Source organism: Rhincodon typus, chromosome 11 (genome assembly GCF_021869965.1).
Source record: "Rhincodon typus isolate 14 chromosome 11, sRhiTyp1.1, whole genome shotgun sequence".
Lineage (NCBI taxonomy): Eukaryota > Metazoa > Chordata > Chondrichthyes > Orectolobiformes > Rhincodontidae > Rhincodon > Rhincodon typus.
Genome location: NC_063342.1, coordinates 14,505,472 through 14,526,415, shown reverse-complemented (window position 1 = coordinate 14,526,415; position 20,944 = coordinate 14,505,472). Strand labels below are relative to the sequence as shown.

Genomic DNA, 20,944 nt, shown 5'->3' with positions numbered 1-20,944 from the left:
TGTGTGCCAGGGCAATAGTTATAGGGGACTCAATTGTAAGGGGAATAGACAGGCATTTCTGTGGCCGCAAACGAGACTCCAGGATGGAATGTTACCTCCCTGGTGCTCCAGGATGTCTCAGAGTGGATACAGGACCTTGGAGAGTGGGAGAGTGGGAGAGTGGGAGAGTGAACAGCCAGTGATCGTGGTACACATCTGTACAAACAACATGAGTTAAAAAAAAAAGGATGAGGTCCTAAAAGCAGAATACAGGGGAGCTAGGAAGAAAGTTAAGAAATCGAACCTCAAAATGTAGTGATCTCAGGATTACTACCGGTGCCACATACTAGTCAGAGTAGAAATGAGAGGATATATCAGATGAATACATGGCTGAAAAAATGGTGTCAGGGGGAGGGTTTCAGATTCCTGGGGCATTGGGACCGGTTCTGGGGGAGGTGGGACCTGTACAAATTGGACACATTACAGCTGGGCAGGACTGGGACTCATGTCCTAGGGGGAGTGTTTGCTCGAGCGGTTGGGAGGGTTTAAACTAATATGCCAGGGTGATGGGAAGCAAAGTAAGGAGTCAGAGAAGGCGGGGGCAAGGACAAAAACAAAAAGATAGAAAAGGGAATAAGATAAATCTGGGCCTGATAATCTACATCCTAGAGTACTTAAGGAAGTAGCTCTAGAAATAGTGGATGCATTGGTGATAACCTTCCAGGATTCTATAGACTCTGGAACAGTCCCTGCAGATTGGAGGTGGCGAATGTCATTCCAATACTCAAAAAAGGGAGATAGAGGGTAAACAGGGAATTATAGACCAGTAAGCCTAACCCTAAAATGGGGAAAATTTTTGAATCCATTATCAAGGACTTTATAGCGGAACATTTAGAAAGCAGTGGCAGGATCAGACAGATGCAGCATGGATTTACAAAGGGGAAATCATGCTTGACAAATCTGTTGGAATTCTATGGAGATGGTAACTAGTAGATTTGACAAGAGGGGCCAGTTGATGTGGTATATTTGGACCTTCAGAAAAAGTGTGACAAAGTCCCACATAAGAGATCAATGTGCAAGATTAAAGTGCATGGGGTTGGGAGAAGTGTATTGAGATGGATAGGAAACTGGTTGGCAGAGAGGAAACAAAGAGTAGGAATTAATAGGTCCTTTTCAAATTGGCAGGCAGTAACTAGTGGGGTGCCACAGGGATTGGTGCTGGGACCCCAGCTATTCACAATATATATTAATGATGTGGATGAGGGAATAAAATGTAACATCTCAAAGTTTGCAGATGATACCAAGTTGGGTTTGGGGTGGGGGAGGGGGGAGTGCGGGGAGAACTGTGGCGTGGATGCAGAAATCTTTCAGCATGATCTGGACAGGTTGGGTGAGTAGGCAAACCAATGGCAGATGCAGTATAATTTGGATAAATGTGAGGTTATTCACTTTAGAAGCAAAAACAAGAAGGCAGATAACTACCTGAATGGCTGTAAATTAGGAGAGGGGAGTGTGCAGCAGGACCTGGGTGTCCTTGTGCACCAGTCGCTGAAGGTAAGCATGCAGGTGCAGCAGGCGGTAAAGAAGGTAAATGGTACGTTGGCCTTGATTGTGAGAGGTTTCGAGTACAGGAGCAGGGATGCGTTGTTGCAGTTGTACAGGGCCTTGGTGAGACCACACCTAGAATATTGTGTGCAGTTTTGGTCTCCTTTTCTGAGGAAGGATGCTGTTGCTTGAGGGAGTGCAGCAAAGATTTACCAGGCTGATTCCGGGGATGGCGGGACTGACATATGAGGAGAGATTGATTAGGTTAGGATTGTTTTCGCTGAAGTTCAGACGAATGAGGGCAGATCTCAGAGACTCAAATTTCTAACAGGACTAGACAGTGTAGATGCAGGGAGGATGTTCCCGATGGTGGGTGTGTCCAGAATCAGTGGTCACAGTCCGAAGATTCAGGGTAGACCATTTAGGATGGAATGAGGAGACATTTCTTCACCCACAGAGTGGTGAGCCTGTGGAATCATTACCACAGGGAGCAGTTGATGCCAAAACATCGAATGTATTCAAGGAGGTGGCTAGATATAGCACTTGGGGTGAAGGAGATCAAAGATTATGGGGAGAAAGCAAGATTAGGCTATTGAGTTGGACGATCGGCCATGATTGTGATGAATAGTGGAGCAAGCTCGAAGGGCCGAATGGCCTCCTCCTCCTCCTATGTTTAACAGTAGATCACCTGATCCTTCACCACCCTGCATTCATTCAAACTGACAGAACACAAACCAGTTGCTGTTTTTCTGACAATCTAATATTGATAACATCATTAGCTGTGAGCATTTTTGTAGTTCCTGAAACACAATCTTTCATGTAAGGCATTTATAGACTTGATCAAATTTAATGGACAATCACAATGTTAATGGAAGCTGATTGATCACTTACACTCTGTCTGATCTTCATCAAGAAGATCATGCCATTTCCCAAAACTCTTTCGGACCACTGTGTATATTTTCATGTCATCGTCATATTCCCTTGAATATTCTCCAATTGTTAGGTTGGAAAGGTCTTCACTGTAGCCTCTAATTTTCTGCAGTTCATTGAAAAGTTAGTATTTATGTTCGTCTTTAACCGTAACCTGAGCACCAAACCTATAAAAACATTTTTCACTTCCTCTTCAGGATCTTCACAGTTAATTAGAAACAAAAATGTGATATCTCTTTAGAGTCATACAGCATAGAAAGAGGCCCACCATTTCTATGCTGACCAACAAACTACAAACAACACTAACCCCATTTAGCTGCATAGTTTATGATGCTCTGGCATTTTAAATACTCATCCAGATGCTCCTTAAATATTGCGAGTGTACCCTGCCTTCATACCTTCTCAGGCAGCACATTTCATATTTCTACCATCCTCTGGATGAAGGAAAACCTTTTCCTCAGATCTCCTCAAAACCACTTACTGCTCATCTTCAACTTGTGCCCTCAGGTCTTGGAAATGTTTACCATGGGTAAGAGATTCTCACAATCTACCCTGTCAATGTCGCTCATAATTTTGTACACCTCAATTAGATTCACCCCTCAGCCTCCTCTGCTCCCAGGAAAATAAACTCAGTCAATCCAGTCTTGCCTCATAACTGAGACTTTTCATCCCAGGCAACATCCTCTGCACCCCGTTTAGTGAATCACATCCTTCTGATCATGTGGCAACCAGAAACTCACACAGTATTCCCACCTGCGGACTAACCAATGTTTTATACAGTTGCAACGAGACATCCTTTCTCCTATATTCTAAACCCTGACTAATGAAGGCAAGCATCCTGTATGCCTACTTCACTACCCTGTCTACCTGCGCTGACACCTTCAGGGATCTATGGATTTATACACCAAGGTCCCTTTGTTTTTCTGTATGCCCTACAGGCCTTACAATTCATTGCATAAATCCTCCCTTTATTAGACCTACCAAAATACATCACCTCACATTTACCAGGATTAAACTCCATCTGCCATTGTTCTGCCCAATTTACCAGCTGATCGACAGCAGACAGTAGTAGACTGAGACCATCCTCCCCTTGATCAACAATACCACCTATTTTTGTATCATTTACAAGCTTATTAATTCACATTCAAGTTACTAATGTCCTTAAAAAGCAACAAGATTCACAGCACCGATCCCTGTGGTACAGACAGTCGCAGGTTTCCAATTACAAAAACAACCCTCCACCATTACCTTTTGCTTCCTGTTTGCAAGGAAATTTTGAATCCAGTTTGCCAACTTACCTTGGATCCCACCAGCCTTCCAATGTGGCACCTTGTCAAAGGCCTTACTGAGGTCCATGTAAACTGTATCAACTGCCCTACCATCATCAATATGTTTATATTTTCAAAAATATCAAGTAAATTAGTCAGACTATCCCTGCCTTTCAAAGTGTTAATTAATCTAGTCCCTCTCCGAATTCTTTCCAATAATTTCTCTACCACTGACATCAGACTAACTGGTCTGCAATTACATGGCCGATCCCCACTGCCCTTGGTGAACAAAGGAACCACATTAATTATCGTCCTGCCATCTGGTACTGCCCCTGTGGTCAGTGAAGTATTAAGTTAAATTACCAGGGCCCCAACAATCTCCTCCCTTGCTTCCCATTGCAGCCTGGGATATAAATCATTAGGCCTGGGAATTTACGTACCTTTATGCCCACATCTAATATCTCCTCCTTAGTAATTTTAATATGCTCTAGAACCTCACCATCTCAACTGTAATCTTCAGCTACATTGTCCTTTCCTTTGTGAATACAGATGCTAAGTATTTATTTGAGATCTCTGCATGTCCACTGACTCCACACACAGTTGACCCTTGGTTTCGATTAGGCACCATCTTTTTCCCTGGTAATCTGCTTGTCCTTCACATACTTATAAAATGCCTCGTGGTTTTCTGCAATCCTATCTGCTAAAGATATTTCGCACCCCTCCTTGCCCTTCTCGTTTCCTTTTTAAAGCACCCCTCCCCCCACAATCTCTATACTCAAGAGTCGCCCCATGTTTTAATGCACTGTACCTGACAAATGCTTCCTTCTGTTTCTTGGTCAAAATTTCAATATTCCAGGTTTCTCTGGACTTGCTGCCCTTGCTTTTTCTCTCACAGGAACACACTGGTCTTTAACTCTTACAATTCTACTTCTAAAAGATTCCCACTTTCCAAATGTAGACTTATCGCAAGGAGCTGCTCACAGTCTATGTTTGCCAGATCCTGTCGAATGATATTGAAATTAGCCTTTTCCCAATTTAGACTTCTGCACTTTTCGAATCAATTTCCACAAGAACTTTTAAACTTAACAGAGTTATGGTCACTATTCCCAAAATGGTCATCCATTGACACTTCAACCGCTTGACCAACTTCAATCCCTCAGGTCAGGTCCAGCGCTGCCCCATCTCTAATAGGACTACCTGCGTACTGGCACAGAAAGGTCTCCTGAATGTGCTTTAAAAATTCCACTCTGTCTAATCCTTTAGCACGAAGGTGATCCCAGTCAATCTCCTATTACTCTGACTTTATTCCTCTCACACCTTTCTGATTTGTCCACATATCTGCTCCCACATCTCCCTCTGACTGTTAGGAGGTCTGAAGGGAAATGGTGGGGCCTCTTAGAGACCAAGGGGGCAAAATGTGTATGCAGCCAGTAGAAATGCACATTTCACATCTGCATTCACAAAGGAAAAGACAATGTAACTGGGGATTTTAGTGAGATGGTGAGGTTCTGGAGCACATTTTTATATTTCTTTGCTCTACCCATGTGGCCTAATTTGAAAAGCCTAAGACATCGTCCCTCATTACTGCAGTGATGGTCTCCTTCATCAATAATGCAATGCCCCAATTCTGTTACATCGCGCCCCCCACCCATCACATCACTCCTGAAACTTCTAGACGCTGGAATGTCAAGCTGCCAGTCTCATCATTCCTACAAAGATGTCTCAGTGATTGCAATATAATATTCCCACGTGCTGAGCAATGCTTTAAATTCATCGGCCTTACCATCAAGTTCCTTGCATTGAAATTGATATAATTTTGTTTCCCCATTCTCCCATGTGCCTTAACATACCCATGTCTTCTCTCTCTGTCCTAGTATCTCCTCTATATCTGATTGGACCTTGCTCCAAATTTACATCAACGTTCTACCCCATTTCCCTAACAGTACGAGTAAGCCTCCCAGCAAGGAAGTAAGACCCATTCCTGTTCAGGTGCAACCTATCCAGCTTGCACAGGTCTCACCTACCCCAAGAACTGTCTCAATGATCTAAAAATCTGAAGCTCTCCCTCCTACACTATCCCTTTAGCCACACGGTCATCTTCCTATTCCAATACTTAGTAGCACAAGGCACTGGAAGTAATCTGGAGATTATAACTTTAGTAGTACTTAGTAAAATGGAGATTTCTGGCTCAAGGGAAAATAACACTTTCCCAATGCATGGACCTAGTATCAGCAGGGGTAATTATAATTATAAACAAGAATTGTATTCTAGTGCTGTCCTGCAATGTTATGTTGCCCAGAGATAAGTTCAAATTCCTGCATTTGAGAATTTGAATTCAATTTAAATCAGGAAATAATAAGCTGGTGACAGGAAGTGCAATTCTGCTGCTCTAGGATTGTTGTAAATATCCAATTGAATACTGCTACTCCATCACATTAAATTCTGAAAACCAGTCATACCTTACTTACAATATTAATAATGTTTCTCTCTCCCAGACCTGCTCAGGTTCTCCAACATTCTCTGTGTTTCTATCAGATTGAGCATTATCCTGCTATAGCTTAGCAATTTTGGTCAAACATAACTTCATGCCAGATTAAGGAACATTCCAAGAGAGTTACAGACATCTCCTTCCCAATGCTAAACAATGTCAGCTATAGTTCTCAATAATCCAGTATCAATTTTGAAAATTCTATGCATTTAGTAGCTCAATGCTCACCAAACTCTAGCTCGCAAACAGTTATTATTTGGTCACAGTCAAACTGATACGTGTCAATCCAAGAATTCCCTCAACCTATTGGTGAACAAGCCTAAGCTCTTCTTCGATTGAGGCCCAAATAAAAAAGAAAACTCTTGTGCACTTACGTCAATGAGGAAAGGAACTTTATCTTCATCCTCCTCTGGTACACCCGATCCTAACATCTCCAGTTCCCTACTCGTTTCAGCAATTTTGCATCGAACCTCTTTTTCTATGGTCGGCAGGGTTTTCTTTAATGAGAAAAATATTTGAAATCATGTTACCTTAAACAAACAAAGAGGCAAAGGTATATTTATCACTGTCCCAACCTTCACCCCTTCCACTGCTACAATTACTTCTTACTTTACATCTTTTTACCATATTGAACCTCCAGCAATTGTAAAAACCAAATTAACTGCAGATGCTGTAAATCAGAAACAGAAACAAAAGTTTCTGGAAAAGCTCAGCAGGTCTAGCAGCATCCGTGAAGAGAAATCAGAGTTAATGTTTCAGGTCTGGTCTCAGAATGGAGGAAGGATCACCGGTCCCAAAACGTTAAATATGACCTGCTGTGCTTTTCTAGCAACTTCTGTTTATGTACAAGCTTTTTAGGAAAGGAATGTTGCCAACTCCCTGAACCTCATTGTTCTTTAGTATCTCTGATGCAGGAGTTGGCAATTAGTTTGGAATAACTGGAAAAACTATTGCGATTTTCCCTCACCATTATTTCTATGTACAAAACTATTGCTTAAGACACAGATTGCTTTACTATACTTGGTGCCTATGGTGCCATTAATAAAAATAGACAAGTAGAGAGTGTTACTGACCCGAATCTGATTGACAAGTTCTGTGGTCAGTCTGGCAGCCACACACTGAATTGTTGCCACCTTTTCTTCCAAAAGCGTTCTGCATGACAAAAGAAAAAAAAAATGAACAAAGACATCACACTTACATTTTCAGGAGGCAACAGGGGAGGAAGGTGCGATAACACAATGTTATCGCAGACTCCAGCATCGGCAGTTCTTACCATCTCCAGGGGATGAAGGTTACTGGAGTTCAGTCAGTATCAGAATAAATTGGGCCACTAGGAACTCGAGCCTGCTATTCAGATGGAATGAAAATTGCGTGTTAAGAGGACTGGGAGTGTCAAGAAAGGATATTCTATTCTAATCTATTCTAAAATGGACCACAACTCAAGTCAGTTTAGCACTATATCCTTTCAGCTCCACTTTCACCACAGAGTTAAAAATCATGGCTAAGGGCACAGACCCCAAAATTCCTGGAGTGTGTAAAGGTTAAAATTTGCACCTTTACATGCTTAGGAATTTCTGACCTCTCGTTTCCCAGCGAGAAATCCGCAGAATTTTTGATTGGCCACAAGGCAGTCTCTCACACTGGTGGGTAGGCACGAATTTCGAGAGTTAGGGCAAAGTGGCCTCATCGCAATGTTACTTCAGCTGCTGAACTACGCCCAGAATGAGCACCTTTGTTTATAATGAGCATTTCGCCAGGACCATTCATTGTAGTTCAAAGAGATCAGTTGCAGAGGTTTTTGTCCAGAATCGCTGTAAATATGACGGACTGGAAATCACAGCAGGACCAGGAGGGAAACCAGATTTGATAAGACAACACCAGAGGAGAGCCAGACCAATACTGTTGCAATGATGCCTGCACAACAAGGCATTTGCAAAGTTGCTAATGCAACCCAACTGCTTAAAAAAGGATGGAGTAAACAAGGAACTCTAGACCGGTTACTCTGATATGAATACAGTAGTAGGGAAAATATTAAAATCTATTATAAAGGTGTGATTACTGCAAATTAACAAAAAAACTGTCAGATTGCACATAGTCAACATGGATTTTTGGAGGGGAAAATCATGTTCGATTAACCCACTAGCAGTTTTTTTTGAGACTGTTACTAGCAGAGTCCATAATGGGGAAACCAGTCCATAATGTGGTGCATTTGAATTTTCAGCAGGATTTTGCTAAAGTCATACACAGGAGGTTACTTTGGATTGGGTTAAAATACTGGCATAGATTGAAGGGTGGTTAACAGGCAGAAAGCAGAAAAAAACAATGAGTGGGTTATTTTCAGGTTAGCAGGCTGTAGTCAGTGGACTACCACGAGAATTAATGCTTGGACCCAAGCTGTTCACAATCTATATTAATGATTTGTATATGGGGACCAATTGTAATATTTCCAAGTTTGCTGATGACACAAAAGTTGGTGGGAATGCAACTTGTCAGAAGGATGCAAAGTGGACTTCAAGGGGATTCAGACAGGCTAGTGAGTGGGCAGGGTCACTACATATGGAATATAATATGGATGTGTGTGAGGTTATTCTCTTATTGGTGGGAAGAACAAAGGAGTAGAGCATTTTGTAAATGGTGAGAGATCAGCAAGTATTACAGCAAACCTTTCATTAACCGGCACCTGTGGGATCAGGAGCGTAGTGGTTGATCAAGAGGCGCGTATAAACAATGTGAAATCACTAAGTCATAGAAACATAACGCAGAGTGTGTACACATCACTGTTATACTTTATTTAGTGCACGAATCACTCAAATAATAATGCAACTTTACTCCAAATAAAACTTCTCACTTGCCCCCTCTCAACAGGCTACTCAGACATTGCGGAGATTGCGATATGTCTTTTGCTGGTTTATCTAGAGTGCTGGCCATGTAGTGCCGATTAAAACAAAGTTTGCTGTATATCCAAAGGCGCTTAGGTGTCCTTTTCCTTCACAATTCACTGAAAACTAGCATACAGGTGCATCCAGCAATTCAGAATGTTAACCTTTATTGCAAAAGGATTTAAGTACTGAAGCAAATATGTCTTTCTTCAATTGTATAGAAAACTACTGAATAGACTGCACCTGGAGTTTTATGTGCAGTTACAGTTCCCATGCCAAAGGAATGATATACTTGCAATTCACAGAGTCCAATGGAGTTTCACCCCATAGATTCCTGGGTTGGTGTGAATGTACTGCGAGGAAAGTTTGACCTGTTCTCTCTGGGGTTTAGAAGAATGAGAGGCAATCTCAAAGAAAAGTATAAATTTCTTAAAGGGAAGCGATAGAGTAGCAGCAGAAAGGAGGTTTCTCCTGGATGTGGGATCTACAATTGGGGACACAGTATCAAAAATAAAGGACAGGCCATTGAGGACCAAGAGGAAGGGGAATTTCTTCATCTGAGGGTGATGAATCATCCCAGAGAGCTGTGAAAGCTCAGTCATGAAGTAAGTTCAAGACGAAGACTGAACGATTTCTCGTTAACAATGACAACAAGATATGAGGGTAACACCAGAACATGGCAGGTAGATGATCAGCAATGATCTAGAATGGTGTATCAGGTTTGATGGGCTGAATGGCATCCTCCTGCTCTTTTGTTTCTTCAGACATCCAACCCCAAAGAACTTACTGACCCAGCTGCATTGCACAGGAATGGTTTCAGGTAGGAGAGGGATTTCAGCCCATCCACTTAGCCATGATTATTTTCTAATAATCCTGAATGCTTCCACTTCTTTGAGGGTGTGTGGTGTTGTGTTTAATTTAGTCAGTCTTTGGAAGAACCCCATTCCCTGATGTAGCCAGATATGAATCCAAGGCCTGCAGCATGAACAACGCTTAGGGAAAGTAAGCAAGCAAACTCTTACCTTACATTACAGGCTCTTTCTGTGGAGCTGGAGGATTTTTAGAGTCAGGGCATCAGGAATGTGTGAGGCCCCTTCTGAAGCCCTACATGACTTTGAATTCCTGGAAACTGGACTACCATTTCAAACACGTTCTATCCTTATATTATTTCTGGATGTTTGGTAACAGAATTTACACCAATGTTATTTATTCATGGTTTTATTGTGTGTTAAAGGCTTATTAAAAATATATTGCCATCATTTGAGGATTTAGATTTTAAAGTAGAGTTAAATGGATTTTTGGTTTTAGATCAGTGAAAGTGGCTTGTTTATCTTAAGATGTCAGAAAGTCATTTTTAAACAGTGAGTTCAAATATCATTTTCCAGAAGCCATGTGGAACTTATCCCATAAGTTAATTGATGAACTGTTTCCAAAGTTGAGCCAGGCTACAGTCAGATTTCTTACTGACAGAAGTACACTTTAGCTGGTGGCAGTCTAGACTTTCAGAGCCAAAAAAGTAGTCTTAAAACTGTTTTAGCAGTTTAGGTAGACAGGGATTTTCTTAAATTTCTGTAATTAAAAGCTATTGAAGTGGCAGGTATCTGTGTACCTCAAGAAGAAACAGTAGCAGAGAGAATCACATGGAATCAATGTATAGAAAGTTGCCGAGTGAGATATAACACAGTGTGGAGCTGGAGGAACACTGCAGGCCAGGCAGCATCAGAGGAACAGGAAAGTTAACGTTTAGGGTCGGGACCCTTCTTCAGAAACTGGGGAGGGTGAAGGGAGCTGGGAAATAAATTGAGAGAGGAGGGGTAGGCTGGTGATAGGTGAGTGCAGGTAGGCAGTGGTGGGGATTGGTCAGTGAGGTGGGAGGGGCGGATAGGTGGGAGAGAAGATGGACAGGTTATGTCAGGTCAAGAAGGCGGGGATGAGAGGGAGGGTTGGTCGTGGGATGAGAGAAATGCTTGCACCCTTGTCAGTTAAGGATTAAATGAAAAAGAGTTGACATTGGAGTGATATCTCACTAAGACGGAGTATCTTGTAAGGGTTATGACTGGGAATAGGGTTGAATGTTTCTTTTTACTGTTTATGTCAAGCTCTTTGGCTTTTATTTCTTATTTTGTGTAACAGACTTTTAAGAAGATAAATTGACAGCTTTGTGCGATTATGTTCAATAACTGCTCACAGATTAAAAAGATAAAACTTATGGTCTATCAAGCCAGGTTCCACTTTGAAAAAAAAACAGAAATTGCTGGAGAAACTCAGCAGGTCTGGCAGCATCTATGAGAAGACAGCAGAGTTAATGTTTTGAGTCCGGTGAAAGTCTGCTTTCTTCCCACAGATGCTGGCAGACCCTGCTGAGTTTCTCCAGCAATTTCTGTTTTTGTTTCAGATTTCCAGCATCCACCACTCTGTGTTTTAAATTAGGTTGCTCTGAGATTGGATATGGTATTGCCATCAACTGGGGTCATAACAATTACCTCTGGTTCAAAGATTTCTCAAAACAGAGCAGAGCTATTTTCAGCAACTTGTGTATTGTAACAGCAAGTGGCAGCTGTTAACATAGAACATAGAACATAACAGCGCAGTACAGGCCCTTCGGCCCTCGATGTTGCGCTGACCTGTGAAACCAATCTGAAGCCCATCTAACCTACACTATTCCATTATCATCCATATGTTTATCCAATGACTATTCAAATGCCCTTAAAGTTGGCGAGTCTACTACTGTTACAGGCAGGGCATTCCACGCCCTTACTACTCTCTGAGTAAAGAACCTACCTCTGACATCTGTCCTATATCTATCACCCCTCAATTTAAAGCTATGTCCCCTTGTGCTAGCCATCACCATCCGAGGAAAAAGGCTCTCACTGTCCACCCTATCTAATCCTCGGATCATCTTGTAGGTCTCTATTAAGTCACCTCTTAACCTTCCTCTCTCTAACGAAAACAGCCTCAAGTCCCTCAGCCTTTCCTCATAAGACCTTCCCTCCATACCAGGCAACATCCTGGTAAATCTCCTCTGCACCCTTTCCAATGCTTCCACATCCTTCCTATAATGCGGTGACCAGAACTGTACGCAATACTCCAAGTGCGGCCGCACCAGAGTTTTGTACAGCTGCAACATGACCTCATGGCTCTGAAACTCAATCCCTCTACCAATAAAACCTAACACACCGTACGCCTTCTTAACAACCCTATCAACCTGGGTGGCAACTTTCAGTGATCTATGCACATGGACACTGAGATCTCTCTGCTCATCCACACTACCAAGAATCTTACCATTAGCCCAGTACTCTGCATTCCTGTTACTCCTTCCAAAAAGTGAATCACCTCACACTTTTCCACATTAAACTCCATTTGCCACCTCTCAGCCCAGCTCTGCAGTTTATCTGTGTCCCTCTGTAACCTTTATTGAACCGAATCTGGCCTGTCCCTTTCTGTCCCTCTCTTTATGGTCGGGAAATTTTGATCCAGCTTTAGTGAGGTCTCCAGAGCACAAGCCATATATGTTGGCTCTCCTCAAGAAGACAAGTCACTATAGGCCCATTAGCCAGGACAGTTCAATTCATACGGTGTTGACAACATAGACAGACAGAATCTCGAGATTCCGTGGGGTTCCAGAAATACGAAATAGCCACCATTTGAATCCCCATCACCTCCACTGTCCTACTGAATGCTTTGATGATTAGTCAAAAATACAGCTTGACATTCATTACTACAGTCCCTGGTTGTGAAGAATGACCATTGAGGTGACGTTGTTGAGAAAAAAAATACTGTTAACTTTCTTTCGTTATTGATTGGCTTAGATTAATTTGATGTCACTCAACAGGCATTCAGCATCAGAAAGGTTTTCCAAAGTATTTGAGGGAAGGTTGGAATTTGACAAATTTTGGAAAGAAAATGTCATGTAACACTCGGTGACTGTACAGCAGGAATCTAAATTTCTGCATCAAAAATGATTTTGTTTTTAAAAAGAAAAGCCACATTCGAAAGTGGGAAAGAAAATGGCTGACTGGTGGAGAACTTCTGGTGTATTTTAGGAGATAATAAAATGGTTCTTTGTTCAAATGATGTCTTAATTATTACAGTGTATACTTACATTCATTTAGTGAAAGTACCTTCATGAAATTTGCTTGAACCTTTGCCGACAGTCAGGTGGACAGTCTGTTGGGGGTATAGTCACTTCTTACACAAACCTACAGAAAAGACTTCCATTCTTGCCAGACCGGGAGGTGGTGGTGGTTGGGGGTCACTTGATGCAATATCCCTGATGACAGCACACTGAACATGGTCAATGCCATTTGTGGCATCAAATGTTCCTCATTTCACATGTTCAATTCCTCTCAAAAGAGGACAGAATGCACAGGAACCTCAAAGTGAACAACAATCCTCAGAACATGGAGGTCCAGCAAACTTTAACGACTGACATTGTGGCTAGTGTGGGGTATTAAGGTTGGAAGAGAGAAGGGTGCTGTCCCAGGGACAAGGAAAGGCAAGATTTGTTTGCGAGGCAATCTCTTACTTATGACAAACTTTGCAGAAATGACTTAACTGAGAAATGATTCAATGCTTCACCTTGTCATTGCCATCGGTCACACACACACGTTTTCATATTTAAAAGGACCCCACTCTCTTCTGGCGAGAGTCCCATTCAAAAGAGTCATTAAGATTCTTGAGAATCAGAGTGGGTGAAATTTTCCAACTGACCACCTCATTTGGTTTCCAGGTGAGTTAAAATTGGAACAAAAACAGAAGTTGCTGGAAATGCTCAGCAGGTCTGGCAGCATCTATGAAGAAAAAGATCAGAGTTAACGTTTCGGGTCCGGTGACCCTTCCTCAGAAGTTAAAATTGGATGCAGTTGGGTTGGAAATTGCCTTTTATTTTTGCTTTCACACATGACTGCAGTATATTGTCAAATATGTTTACATGGAGGAAATTTCTCATCATTAAGGGAATCAACTGTTCTGGGATAAGGCAATAATGCGGAGTCGAGGATTATCAATGATCTCATTGAATAGAGGAGTGGACTCAATGGTCTGTTTCCACATCTTATGAACTTACAAAGTCAACAAAATTTTCAACGTTTCATTTTTTTTTTAATGTAACCTTACCTGAAAAGCTCACTTTCTTTGAAAAAAGCTTTCTCCCTCTCCAGTGCCTCTACCAGGGTCAGTTGGGCATTAATATCTTGCTGTCCACGGCATTTCACAACCATGTAACCTTTGTTCAAGGCAACAACCTCATTTCTGATTATTTTAAGGATGCTTTCTTCTGTCCCCTTGTCAACCAGATCTGGCTTTGTTAATATTCCTGGAAACAACAATGATAAGGCTGCAGCAACATACAGTGGAGTCAGAGAACATTACAACACAGGCACAGGCCATTTGGCCCAATCGGGTCTCTGCAAGGGTTTCATCTGCTTAGAAACCATCTGGTTACTTAGGGAGGTAGTGGCATAGTGATAATGTCACTGAACTAGTAATCCCAGAATCCCACGCTAATGTTCTGCATGCTACATTTGAATCCGACCATGGTGAAATTTGAATTCAGTAAAATCTGGCATTAAAAGCTACTCTAGTGGCAACCATGTCACAACGGTCATAAAATCTCTTCTCACTTGTGACGCCATTCAGGGACAGAAATCTGCTGTCAGTACCTGGTCAGGCCCAAAGGTGACTCCAGATCCCTGCAAAATAGGTGACTCTTAACCAGTCTCTGAAATGGTCTGGGTGGCCAACCAGTTCCAAGGGCAAGTAAGGATGGGAAACAGACACCACCCTCACCAGTGATGCTCAATTCCCACACAAGAATAAAATAAGTCTCACAGCCTTCATACTCTTTCACCTTCACTTCATCTTATTTTTCAGCTGGGAAACAGAATACTCTTTTACAATGGGGAATCCAACGTCCGATAACATATAATTAGGTCAGACACAAAATGAGTCAGAAAATAGATCGAAGGACATAGGCAACAGATGGTTGGGAACACCATCAGCTCTACTCATAGGTCAGCAAGAAAAATATTGAAGGGATATCCAGGAAAAGTGGGACCAAGAAAATTGTTCCTCCAAAGGGCCAGCACAGATGCAAAATTTTGATTTGGTATGAACGGGATGAATAGATTACAAATATCCAAAATTTCAGATGGACCATAAATAAGTTGGTGGAATGGGCAAACAGGCTGTAGATAATGGTCAATGCAAAGACATGTGAAGTGATTCATTTTGATGAGAAGAATATGGGGAGAGAAAAATGAAATAAAGGGAACAACTATAAACAGTTTAGGAGGAGTGGCAACTGGTTGCAGATGCCTCTATGTCAAAAGGTGGCTAGACAGGTAGTAGTTAATAAAGCACACAGTATCCTCGGCATTATAAATACAGGCAGCGAGTACAAGAGCAAGGAGGTTATGTCAAACTTGGATAACAAATTATTTCAGCCTCAGCAGGAACATTGTATCCAGTCTGGGCACTGCACTTTAAGGAGAATGCAGAACAGATTCACAAGAATGAAATTTCTCAGCATGGAACTGTGATCAAGACCGATCGGAGAAGCGTGGACTGCTTTCCTTGGAGAAGATAAGGCTAAGTGGAGGTTTGATGGAAACGTTCAAAATCATGAGGAATCCGAATAGAGTAGGTCAGGAGAAACTTGCTCCCACTCGTGAAAGAAATGAGAACAAGACTTAAAAGAAATTGGCAAAAGAAGCAAATCAACATGAGAAAGCACTTTCATGCAATGAAATAGTTAGGGTCTAGAATAAGTTGTCTGAGAATGCCGTAAAGATAGGTTTAATCAAAGCTTTCAAAAGGGAATTTAAAAAGGCACAATGTGCAGGGGTGTAGGGCAAAGTGGAGGAAATAGCATTCAGTAAACTGCTCAGAGAGCTGGTGCAGGTACAATGGACTGTAAGGCCTCCTTCTGTGGCACAGTATTTGTAAAATATCATTTATTTGTGCTCCTCCCCCTCCCCCACTGCTTCTCAGTCGAGAGAGACACAATCCATAACCAGTGAACGTACAAGTGGGGCCCACGTAAGATTCTTGGCCATGAATCTGTTTGGACCCTCAAAGAGGACTTCAAATTGAAAAGTTTACTTTACACATCTGTAATTGAGAAGTGGGTGAATTGTTTCCCACTCCATTTCTCCTCTCTCTGGCAGCCTAGACCACAGACAAAACCTCCAGCTTCTTCAGCAGCCTTTGATACAAAAAAGGTAGGAGAGTTTTGTAGCTGTGTTCCTCAAATAGTGGTTGATGTTAGACCGGTTGTTAATTTTAAAGTTGGAGATTGATCAATATTTGTTAAGCAAAGGTATTAAGGGATGTGGACCAAAGGCAGGTAAATGTAATTAGTCTGCAGATCAGCCATGATCTCAGGCTTGAGGGACTGTATTGCCCTATTCCTGTTCTGTGTTGTGAAATGTGGTCTAAATCTTAGAAACTGAAATCTTAGAATGCCTGAAACCTTGGACACCTTCCACCACCATGTAAATCAGAAACCTCCCTCTGGCTCCATGAAACTTTGACACAAACAGAAAATCCTCAGAATAACATCTGGGATAGACACTACAGTCCACTACATTGAAACCTCATCACTGAATTCTCTACGTAAAATTAAACCACTAGACAATATTCAAAGAGTGATACCCTTATTGTATTTATTAATATATCAATGGGCTAAAGGAGAAGGTTCTGAAAGCATGTTGCTCGCTACCAGTTTCTAAAGCGTGGATGATGGTGAAAAGATATATTTAAATTTTGAAAAAAGCAGGAAGTGCTGGAGATGCGGTTCTGAAGAGTCATATTGGACTCAAAATGTTAACTCTGTTCCTCTATCCACAGATACTGCGAGACTTGCTGGGTTTCTCCAGCACTTCCTGCTTTTATTTTTGATTTTGAATATCTGTAGTATTTGGCTTTTATCCATTTTGTTACATCTGGAGCTGGATGGTGGTAGGTTGAGGGAGGGGGATGTGGTGTGGTGGGGTGGGGTGGGTAAAAAAGGGTTATTGTTGTAATTAGCAATGGAATGATGGGCTGACTCAATGTTTGAGTTTTTGAAGTAACCACATTTCAAGGTCTTTTTACTTCAAAATGAACATTTCCCCAGAGGGCCTATATAAACAACATTTCTTTTTTAAAAAAAAAGGTAGAGTTTCTAAGATTTAGTCCACATCTCACAACATAGGAACATGAGTAGGCCATACTGCTGATCTGCAGACTAATTACATTTATCTGCCTTTGGCCCACATCCCTTAATACCTTTAGATCAATTCTTGTTAAGCAATCTCCAAACTTAAAATTAACAACTGGTCTAGCATCAATCATCATTTGAGGAGTATAGTTCCAAACCGCTACCACCTTTTAGAACATAGAACAATACAGCACACAAATGGGCCCTTCAGCCCATGACATTGTGCCGAACATGATGACAAATTAAACTAATCCCTCCTGCCTGCCCTTGGACAGTATCCCTCCATTTCTTGCATATTCATGTGCTTATCTAAAAGTGTCTTAAATGCCCCTATTGTATCTGCCTCCACCACTACCCTTGGCAATATGTTCCAGACTCCTACCACTCTGGAAAAAAAATGTGCACCTCACATCTCCTTTGAACTTGCCCCTTCTCACCTTAAATGCATGCCCACTAGTTTTAGATATCTGAACTCTGAGAAAAAGATTCTGACTGTCAACTCCATGCACCTCATAATTTTATAGACTTCTATCAAGCCTTCGTTCAGCCCCCACCGCTCCAGACGAAAACAACTCGAGTTTTTCGAGCTTCTCCTTATAGCTCATACCCTCTAATCTAGGCAGTATCCTGGTAAACCTCTTCTGCACCCTCTCCAAAGCCTCCACACCTTCCTGTAATGTAGCGATCAAAATGGAGTCCAAGTGTGGCCTAACCAAGTTCTTATAGAACTGCACCATGACATCCTGACTCTTGCACTCAGTTTCCCAACCAATAAAAGTAAGCATGCCATGTGCCTTCTTTACCACCCTATCTACTTGCATGGCCACTTTCAGGGAACTATGGGCTTGAACATTTGGACTTTGCGTAGAAGTGCTTCCAGACATTTCTCCCGAACTGTCTGGCCCTAATATTTAGACAATGACCCTATCAAGTATCCCCAACCAGTGGAAATAGGTTATCTTTGTCTACACTGTCTTTTCCTATTAATATCTTGAAGACTTAGCCCACTTGAAACAGAGCTTCCAGCTTGGCAGCAGAAGGCTGGAAAACTCTAACAGCGCACCTTAAAAAATGGACATTTTAGTTTAAGATAAAAGAATTGTCTGATTCTTGATTCATTTTGATATGTATTTGTAACTTCAGGCTACGCAATTCCAAGTAACTTAGGGCCAGCACGTTCATCGACCAAACATTTCAGTTTGCTGCCCATTTCCTAACTCCTGGCACACTGCACCCATCCTGATCGACATCTCTTCCTGATCTGGCAAAATTCTGTCTATTAAAGATTCTCATGTTTGTTTACAAAACACTCTAGGGCTTCACCCTCTCGAACCCCAAACCCTTCAAGATTCCTGCACTGCTCCAATCATAATCCTATGTAGCTTCAATTTTTACAACCATTGGTTGCCCTGTGGTTGCCAAGGCTGCAAACTCTGGAATTTCCTCCTTAATCTCTCTGCCTATATTTCTTTTTGCTCCTCAAAAACTTATCTTTGGCCTGGCACTTGGCTGTCTTTCCTAACGCTGTCGTTTGTGTCAGATTTACTTTTGAAAATTTGCCTGTGAAATGCCTCCAGATTTTAATGTTCACTGAAGGCAACGTGAGTTATTCCACAAACAGAACTAATTCAGTTCACCCTTGTTAATTTTTGCTACAATGAACATTTAGTAGAAATATAGAGTTTGTCTCTTACCCAAAGTTCTGTCCCCTGAAGGATCTGCCTCCTGGGCCATTTTCAAGGCCTCTGTGGTTGCTATGTCAACATTACATGGGATGACAACAAGGTTAATGGTCTTATCTTCACTAATATAAGATTTGATCAGCTGCTTGATCTGCAGGAATGTGGAAGAAAATCGATTCATTAAAGAAAGACATGGATTTAATCGATAAAAACCGAAAGAACTGCGTATGCTGTAAATCAGGAACAAAAACAGAAGTTGCTGGAAGCTCAGGAGCTCTGGCAGCAACTGTGATGAGTAAAGTCAGAGTTAACATTTCAGGTCCGGTGACCCTTCCTCAGAATTCACGTGTCCACAAATTTATCGATATTTTTAATGTACTTGTTCAAACATGTAATAACACACTTCTGGAGCAGATGGGACTCAAACCCAGGCCTCCTAGCTCAGAGGTAGACCACTGCCACTGTGCCACAAGAATCACCTTGACATTAATTTATATTCTGCCTTTCATGTCCTCAGCATATTCCAAAGCACTTTACAATCAATGAAGTAATTTAAAATAGTAGCCAATTTATGCACAGAAAATAATTTCGATAAGATTTACAGAATGTTAATTGTTATATCTAATGCAATAAAACACTGTCCAAAGATTTCAATTATATATTAATTGTATTTATTTGCTGGCAAGTAGTGCACATCAACTGGGGCTTCATTAATACCAAAAATATAGTTAGACTCAGACTGAAGCTATCATGCTTGCTTATTCTCTAAATCTGTCATTAAATATTTATGAAAACCTGCAAAGATTGGCTCCAATTACTTCTTCAAATAGCTGTTTGGATCATAATGAAAAGGTGGAAGTCATACTCTAATTTTACAACGTCCTGATTGGACTAACAATGTAACATAAAAGGGTGGAGCAGACATTTGGTGCTAAATGGCCTGCTCTTGATGCAGTTCTGAAGAAGGGTCACCAGACCCGAAATGTTAACTTTGATTTCTCCTTCACAGATGCTGCCAGACCTGCTGAGCTTTTCCAGCAACTTTGTTTTTGCTCTTGATGCTGTATTCCTCAGCAGTGTCTCACAAATAGGAATATCATAAATCTTTTTTAAAAGATGTTGACGAAGACAACAAAAGGACCTTCCCAACTGACCCCCCCCAAAGACTTGTTCAAAATAGTGAAATCTTTTGTTTCTACCCGAGAAAGCAGGTTGCAAAAAAAGACAGACACCCCTGACAGTGCAGCATTCCTTAGATACAATGCTGAAGGTGTTACCATTGAGTCACAGCGAAGAGAAGGTGGATTTTAAATACAAATTCAAACCAGAACTAGCAGTGAGCAAGAAAAGACTGGACACAAGAGGAGTGAGGAATGGTTAAGTTCAGGAGAGTTTAAACAAGACACAAGATGGGACTACTACTTTAAGAGAAAATGCAAAGTATCAAACAGCCAGGAATATAAAGCAGCATGTGACCATCAGCCAATCAATAGGGTAGGAATTGCATCCGATGCTTTATCTCAAGAGTACATCTAACTACCTTGAAATGTGTATGTAATTGTAATATCATTAAGAGTCTTTAAATAAATCAAAGTGACTTGTTGTTCACCAGTCCCATGCATGACACGGGTAAGCTTGTACCAAAGGGAAAAAGAAATGTCTCAAAAGACTTAAAAAAAAAAAGAGGTGGGATTGAAACAGGCAAGTGGAATGAAGAGTGAGTTGGACAGGTTAGCCTAAAGAGACAGAAGCATAGATGAGAAAAGAGGATGATGAAGGCACAGTGGATGTTACCCATCCACGCAACGAGGGCAAAAAAAAAGGAAACTATAGACCACTTCACTTAATATCTGTCAATTAGTCATTAAAAAGGTCATAGCTGGCAATTAGTGTTAACATGGTTTTCAGTAAGGGGAATCATGTTTAACTAATTAGTTAGCTTTCGAAGGAGTAATGGGGCTCGTGTGATGTAG

The 20,944-nt window shown here is 41.4% G+C and overlaps 1 protein-coding gene across 4 annotated transcripts in view; it reads right to left on the bottom strand.

Annotated features, from left to right (window-relative positions):
- Positions 1-20,944, bottom strand: part of LOC109929366 (interferon-induced GTP-binding protein Mx3-like) — a 48,102-nt gene that overhangs the window by 13,302 nt on the left and 13,856 nt on the right. For all 4 annotated transcript variants that reach the window (XM_048603312.1, XM_048603313.1, XM_048603310.1 and 1 more), the window contains 5 exons: positions 18,984-19,122; positions 14,205-14,403; positions 7,284-7,362; positions 6,585-6,707; positions 2,416-2,560 (listed from right to left, as the gene is read on the bottom strand). In XM_048603312.1, the coding sequence (XP_048459269.1) occupies positions 2,416-2,560; positions 6,585-6,707; positions 7,284-7,362; positions 14,205-14,403; positions 18,984-19,122 (685 nt within the window). The remainder of the gene's footprint in view (positions 1-2,415; positions 2,561-6,584; positions 6,708-7,283; positions 7,363-14,204; positions 14,404-18,983; positions 19,123-20,944) is intronic.